The following is an 8037-nucleotide window of genomic DNA, read 5'->3' on the forward strand; positions in this document are numbered from 1 at the left end:
AAACTACGGACAGTACTGAATCCTCTATGTACTATACTTTCCCATATATATGTATGTATGATTTTTTTTAAATATCATGTATAAAATAGGAACAGTAAGAGATTAACAATAATAATGCATGATAAAATGTTGTCTTATGATAAAGTGACAGATATTTATATATCTTTCTTCTCTCTTTCTCTAGAATTTTCCATTTAATATTTTGAACCACCATTGACCACAGTTAACTAAGACTGTGGAAACTGAAATGGAAGAGTACTGTACACATCAAGAAACCAATAGAAGTTGGGCATGGTGGTACATGCCTTTAACCCCAGCACTCTGGAAGCAGAAGCAGGTAGATCTCTATAAGTCTGAAGCCAGCCTAGTCTACATATTGAGCTTCCAGACAGCTAAAAATAAGGAAAGAAAGAAGAAAGGGAGGGAGGGAGGGAGGTAGGGAGGGAGGGAGGGAGGGAGGGAGGGAGGGAGGGAGGAAAGAGAGAGAAGAAATAAAAAGGAAACAGATGTATTTCCTGCATCCTGAATCAGTCTCTGCATAGTCCCTGGTAAACTGGACCCCATCCTTCATACTTGCAGTGCTGAACTCATTCATGAAATAAAGTACCATCTCTAGAAAGAAAAACATTGTTTAGGTGTGTGGAAGTGGGCAACATGAAGAAGAACTGGAACTGATATGCAGTGTTCTACAGAAATGATTCTGAACTTGAGCCAGGACTTAAAAAAAAACTGCTCACACACTGGGATTATGCCAATACTGCAATTAAACATAAGGCAGCAGATTTGTCTTGTACGCGTAGGTTTTCAAATGCACAAAGTCAGAGTAATGAATGGAAAACATGCCTGAAACCCCAATACTAATTCTGCAATTACAGCAGCATAGCCAACTTTGAAATCATTGATCAGTTATACTTACTTCCACATTGCTCTGAGGTTGAATCTGTCTCCAAGACTTCTTCACTGGTAGAGAAATGTGAAATAATGTCAAACCATAATTAAGGTCAACACTTTTAATAAAAACACATGCATGTTTATTAAAAAAAAGCTACTGCTTCAATATATTTGTTAATATTTTAAATCACTCTACAGAAGACAGCAATTGGTTAGATGTCTATATAAAACCAACTTCTTATGGAGCATGATTTTGCTATGTACTACCCATTTTCTCATTAACCACACATTCATTTACTTGCCAAAAGAAAAGGGTGTTAGGTGTTCACAATTATGTTCATATTTAGTATGCATTCTGCCACAGAAACATTCAATCAGATTGTAGTTCACTTACTAACTGGATCAAAGATTTCTTTGAATCTAGTCCTACACATATGAGACCAGGGAAGATAGGGGAGGGCAGCTGGGGAGGGTAAGGAAAAGAACAAATTATGGGACTGGCAGGATAGTTCATCAAGTAGAAGTGCTTATTGATAATCCTGATAAGCTAAGTTTGCTCCCCAAGACCCATATGTTAGAAGGTGAGAAGCAACCCCGGCAAATTATCCCCTGACCTCCAGATGTGGACAGTTACACAAATACACAAATGCAAATAAGAACAAATTATGTATGAAAATGCCATAATGAAAGTTATTGCTTTATATAGTAACTTGAAAATTAATAACAAAAAATCCATGTTTAATCTAGTAATTATAGCATCTACCATTTATTTGGAACTTACCCCAACCAGGCCCTGTTCTAAGTTCAATGATTTGTTTTCTTTTTTCATTCTCAAATCTCTAATAAGCAATGGAGAACAGTATCTATCTCATCTTATAGATATCACTAAGGATAATACCTTGTTCCGGAATTATATGTGGTATTTAAACCCATACATGTTTCTAATCACTACAGAAACATTTCCAAAACAATTGGTAAAATGCTCATAAAAGACCCTTCATCAAAATTCAAAGTTTTAATATTTAAACAGTAAATTTTCGGCACTAGGGGACAAACAGGGTAGAGGGTGAACTGGGAATATAGCCCAATGGTAGAGCACTTGCCTAGCATGTGTTCAGTTCCAGCACTGAAAAAAGATGGTTTTCACAGAAACAAGCAAGTAAAGGGCACGGACAAATCAAAGAATATATTAAGTTCCCAATCATGAAGGCTGTTACCTATCCAAGGTACATTGAATACTGGACTCAGCATGGAAGATATACACCTTTTATCCTCCTCTCCTTGGCAAAAGCTAGTGTCAAGCACACTCGGGAAGTGGATGGTCTTTCATATTCTATAAAATGTATACTTGCCATTTATTAAATGTATCATTGCCATTTATTAAAAAGTATTGACATATGAAATTTACATATAACTATACATTAGACTTAGTGTGAGTCACCATGTAAAAACAGTTTCTTAATAAGTACTGGTGTGCTTCACTTTAAACATACCTAACATATAAAGATCTAAACTTATTCCTAAGGGTAAATTATGGATTGTTTGCAAACACATAGAGAGGTACAAAAGGGTATGTATGTGTGTTATCTCTGTAACACATCTTTTTCTGAAAAGTGAGGTAAATATATTCATTCTTTCAACACTGTAAAGACATACAAAATGGCTGAGCACCATGTGATATGACAAGCTACCTCTGTGTTTGGGGATATGCAAAAGTGACTTGCACACAGATCCTGTCATTGCAGAGCATCCTTTCTAGCAAGCACAACAGCAAACAGGTAAGTAGGTTGCAGCTGAGAAAAAATAAGGAAGCTTGTTGTTACATGAGGTAAATACCTGACTGAGCCAGGCTATAGGGGACCAACAGAGGACAGAGAAAAGCTTATCTAGAGGAGGTAGCCTAAGGATAGGAACTAGCAATGAGGCAATGGAGCAATCAGGGAAAGTGGTCCAAAGAAACAGCAATCTATGCAAACTCCACAAGGTAAGAGAAAAGGAAGCAAGGAGAGTATGGTATTAGGAGTCAAAAAGACTATTGTCGGGGCCACAAGTGATGCTACCTTAGACTCAGAATGTAGCAATAAAGAAAGTAATGATGGGAATAACTAGATGCATAGACGGCATATTTAGTAACAAAAGCAATTAATGGTATAGGAGTGAGCAGGAAGAACTAAATTTGGACGAATGGGGACATTATAGTATCAGTCAACAAGATGAGGAAGAAGAACTCTACAGGCTTTACAGAAGAGATACGTTCATGTAGGGTATGGTGAGACTGTTTCCTATGGGAAATTCCATGTTGTAAATACCAGTCTGAAGCTTAGGTGACAAACCTAGACTATAAATAGAGCTTCTAGAGCCCAACCATATCTCACACTTTATTCCTCACTGGCACTGCCATTTCATAACTTCCCTCCATACTTAATGTGAATTCATCAAACATCTTACCACATACTGCTAGTTTCTAAGCACTAGGCTAGGTGGAAGATTCAATTTGATGAAAAGAAAAAAAAAGCTAAACAAGCAAAAAAAAAAACAGAATAAAAAACCAGTTTGACGTATTTTGATGAAAAAATTAGCACACACTTTGATTTGGTCAAATACTTGGTTTACCAATTCCAAGTTTTGAAAACTTGTCTGAAATATGTTATACCCTGTATTATCCACAGATCAATAGGGTAATGTGCAAAAGGTTCATAGCTTAAATGATGATTTGGTTTCATTTACAAACCATGATAGATGATGGAGAAAAATCATCTTTCCCAGCCATTTATTCATTAAGGTGCCTTCTTCCTTATAAATACACTAGGTAGTCTTAGACTGAAGCAAATCCAAGCTACTCCCAACAAATATTTGAATTATGAGTAGTATGAGAGTCTTTAAATTGAAGAAAACCCTGATTTACATTAATTTCACTAACTTTTTTAAAGATATATTTTTATTTATTTCGAATTATGTCTATGTGAGTATAGATAGGCAGGTGGCTATATAGGTGCCCACAGAGGCCAGAAGAGGGCATTAGATTCCCTGGAGTTATAGGTTGTTGTGAGCTGCCATGTGGGTGCTGAAAAGTGAACTGTGGTCCTCTGGAAGAGCAGGGAGTGCTCTTAACCACTGAGCCATCTCTCCAGCTTCCTCTTCTTTCTTTCTTTTTGTTAAATGGTTGTTTTATGAAAGACAATTGACTTTAGAAGCATACTCTGTTCTTTATACAGTCATTTTTCAAGTTCAATGTCAAGAGAATAATGGATGGTTGATATGAAAAAATAAAGTTATTTGAAGGTAGAATTCATGAATGAACTTCTTCTGTTTTTAGGTGCCAAACTGGTTTTTCATGTGTACAAACTCATAAACTGTATTGATGATAAGTAAAATAATAAAGATGGGTACCTTTTGAAAAAAGTTTACATGCTTGAAAGAAAGAATATCCAACTCCCACTGCAGAAAGAAAGTGTAACGCCATTAAATAAGAATATGAGAAAGAAAGAAAAATGAAATAATACAAACAAAATTTTTTGAATGACTAATGACATGAATGGGTCTTGGACAGCCTGGTCACAAACCAAAGTGCTCTGCTTCAGGAAGACTTAAGCTTTTGGGGGTCTGTTAAGAAAGGGAATTTAATCAGAGGGAAGCGAAGGTCCAATTCTGTTTCACTTTCTCTTTATAATCATTTTTGAAGTCAGAAGGTATTTGTTCCTACTTTACAGACAAAGAAACTGAAGTTATTAATGGGTAACTACCTAAGGTCACACAGCTAAAGTATCTAGAAATCTAACTGATGTCTGCTTTGTGCTTAGAAATAACTGTTGAGTTTAATCAGTTCATTTTGCTACTGTTATTCTTTTTACTTTTTTCAGTATCTTTGATAGTTCCAGTATTTTGATATATTTTTTAATATAGTCAACATTATTCATTTACACTATTTCTCACACAGTCTTATTTTGAGTATATGTATACATTTTGGAATTACTAACCATATAACTTCCACTGCATTTGTAATTTGATCCATGCTGGAGATGAGTTGTATTTACTCATTACCTCTGGCACAAGCCTTCTCTGCATTTTCAAGGAGTTTTGTACACTAGTAAAGAGACTGATGCAATTCAGGTCAAAGAGACTGAATTTAGTCATATGTTCATCTCATCTACTAACCTAACTTGGACAAAAGACCAAACTGCTCTCTCCCCAAAAGCTGCAGGAGGAGCTCCAGGAAGCCCTTGGGGAAACAATTTTTATTTTCAGACTAGTTCAACACATTACAAGAATTATTATTTTTCCTACAGAATTTAGAAAGGAATGGGATAGTATACAACTACATAGACTTCAAAGAGTAAAACAAGAAAATGGAATCTGTAATAAGAAATTGCTAACACAATTAGCATTTACCAACATCTATTTAGAAAAGGCAATCCACTCTATTATATAAGACACTCATATACAAGCATCATATAAGAACCAAATAATAGTTTACTGGAGTAACAATGAGTGTGTATGCTTATAACTACATGTATGTACATATAAGTTTCATGTCCTTTTCTACCTGCTGAAGAAAAGGTGAAATCTAATGCTGGAAAATTGTCACACTCATTTCTCAAGCTATAATACTCCATGCTGAGGTGTCCATCATCTGATACAATTCGATGTTACTACCGTGGCTTATGAACATAAAGGAATCTCATTATGACTTCTGTCTTATACAACAGCATTTAAACATACACAACGAGGCTAAAAGGTTTTCAATGTATCAGGACTGAAAAAGAATTTAGTAGATACATCAAGTGCATCAAAGGAAACTCTAGCAAGACAAAAAAAAATAGCAAATGTGAAAGCAAGCTACTTTACCATGTTTAGGTGAAAAAAACATTGCTCTGGATCTCATCAAACTTTCAGGTACAGGTATCACAAACTGGACTGGCCTCTCAGGCCTACCTTTGGAGTTCTTGGAACCAGCCTGTTGGTTCTCAAATATACTTCGAATGTTTTCAAGCTTGATTTGTACAGTCTGCATTTGAGCCTATGGATTACATAAGAATTCTATAAGCTGGGGCTGGAGAGATGGCTCAGCAGCTAAGAACACTGGCTGCTCTTGAAGAGGTCCTGGGTTCAATTCCTAGCACCCACATGACCACTCAGAATCATCTGTAATTCTAGTTTTTGGCTTATCCAACACCTTCCTCTGGTTTCTATAGGCACCAGGCATTGCACATAGTACACATATATACACACATGCAGTTAAAACACATATATACATAAAATAAAATATAAAAACATAAGAGCTTGTAGTGGACTATTATGTTAAGGTGTATTACTTTTGTTTATGTTGCATTTGTTTAACTCTATGAAGTTGTTTTACTGTGCCTGTCTAAAACACCTGATGGTCTAATAAAGAACTGGCCAATAGTGAGGCAGGAGAAAGGATAGGTGGGGCTAGCAGGAAGAAAGTATATATAGAAGGAGAAAACTGGGAGGGGAGAGAGCTAGGAGCCAGAGAAGGAGGAGGACTCCAGGGGCCAGCTAACTACCCATCTACACAGCGAGCCATGGAGTAAGGGTATGATTTACAGAAGTAAGCAGTCCGAATTGACCTACTCTGGTGATGGGATGGCCAAACACCCTAACTGTCGTGCTAGAAACCTCATCCAACTACTGAGGGATCTGGATGCAGAGATCCATGACTAGGCCCCAGGTGGATCTCTGGGAGTCCAATTAGCGAGAATGAGGAGGGTTTATATGAGAGAGAATTGTTGAGACCAAGGTAGGATAAAGCACAGAGACAAATAGCCAAACAAACGGAAACACAAGAAATATGAACCAATGGCTGAGGGGTCACCAACTGGATCAGGCCCTCTGAGTGGGTGAGACAGTTGATTGGCCTGATCTGTTTGGGAGGCATCCAGGCAGTGGCACCGGGTCCTGTGCTCATTGCATGAGTCGGCTGTTTGAAACCTCGGGCCTATGCAGGGTCCCTTGGCTCGGCCTGGGAGGAGGGGTCTGGACCTACCTGGACTGAGTCCACCAGGTTGATCTCAGTCTGTGGGGAAGGCTTTGCCCTGGAGGAGATTGGAATGGGGGGCGGGCTGGGGGGAAGGTGAGGGGGGCGAGACGGGGGAGAACAAGGGAATCTGTGCCTGTATGTAGAACTTAATTGTATTGCAAAATAAAAATTTAAAAAAAAAAAAAAGAGAATGAGAAAAGCCCAGAAGCAATAGGTAGATGTGATAATTTAAAGTTAAGGGAAGCTGGCAAGAAACAAACCAAGCTAAGACTGGGCATTTATAAGTATTAATAAGTGTCTGTGTGTGAATTTATTTGGGAGCTGGGTGGCGGGCCCAAAAAAAAGAATAAAAAACAAACAAGAACATGAGCTGCTGGGGATAGTGGAGCACATCTTAAATTCCATCAGTGAGGAAACAGAGGCAAGTGGATCTCTGTGAGTTCAAGGCCAGCCTAGTTTACATAGCTAGTTCCAAGTCAGCAAAGGCTACATAGCCAGGCTTGTCTCAAAAATATAAAATAAAATGAATCATAACAACTACTATTAAATTCTTCAGATAACTTTTAAAAACTTAATTTCAGGACTGGGGAGATGGCTTAGTCAGTAAAGCACCTGCTCCATAATCATGAAAACCTGAGTTCAGATCCCCAGCATCCGTATAAAACCCAGGCGTTGCAGGAATATAAATCACCTCAGTGCTGGGACAGCAGAGACAAGAGAGCCCCTGGAGCTCGTTGGCCAGCCAATCTAACTGAATCAATGAGAGCACCAGGTTCACTGGAGACTGTCTCCAATAAAGGAGAGTGGTTGAAAAAGACCTTGAAAGTCAACCTTTGGCTCCCACCAGTATGCACATACAAGCACGGAGACATACTACATACCAAAAAATTAATATGTAAGTATCAAAATGATATAGCTTTAGATTATAATGTGGTAGAATCAGTTTATTAGTTGCTTTTGGGAGATGATTCATTGGGTAAAGTGCTCTCCACACAAATACGAGAATCTGACTTTGAATCTCTAGAAGCCATGGCCAAAGTGGGGCATAGCACGTGAATCTCTGGCCACTATATGTCATGTGCTCATACACAGACTGATTTTGAACTTAAAATATAACTAGAACAAAATTAGGAAAAAACCAGAACAGA

The 8037-nt window shown here is 37.8% G+C and overlaps 1 protein-coding gene across 1 annotated transcript in view; it reads right to left on the reverse strand.

The window, feature by feature from the left end:
* Mcf2 (MCF.2 cell line derived transforming sequence) overlaps nt 1-8037 on the reverse strand; it is a 100213-nt gene that overhangs the window by 36505 nt on the left and 55671 nt on the right. The window contains exons 13-15 of the mRNA XM_059250541.1: nt 5737-5908; nt 4282-4329; nt 917-960 (exon numbers count right to left, since the gene is read on the reverse strand). Coding sequence (XP_059106524.1) covers nt 917-960; nt 4282-4329; nt 5737-5908 — 264 coding nt within the window. The remainder of the gene's footprint in view (nt 1-916; nt 961-4281; nt 4330-5736; nt 5909-8037) is intronic.

The sequence above is a fragment of the Peromyscus eremicus genome, chromosome X (genome assembly GCF_949786415.1).
Source record: "Peromyscus eremicus chromosome X, PerEre_H2_v1, whole genome shotgun sequence".
NCBI lineage: Eukaryota > Metazoa > Chordata > Mammalia > Rodentia > Cricetidae > Peromyscus > Peromyscus eremicus.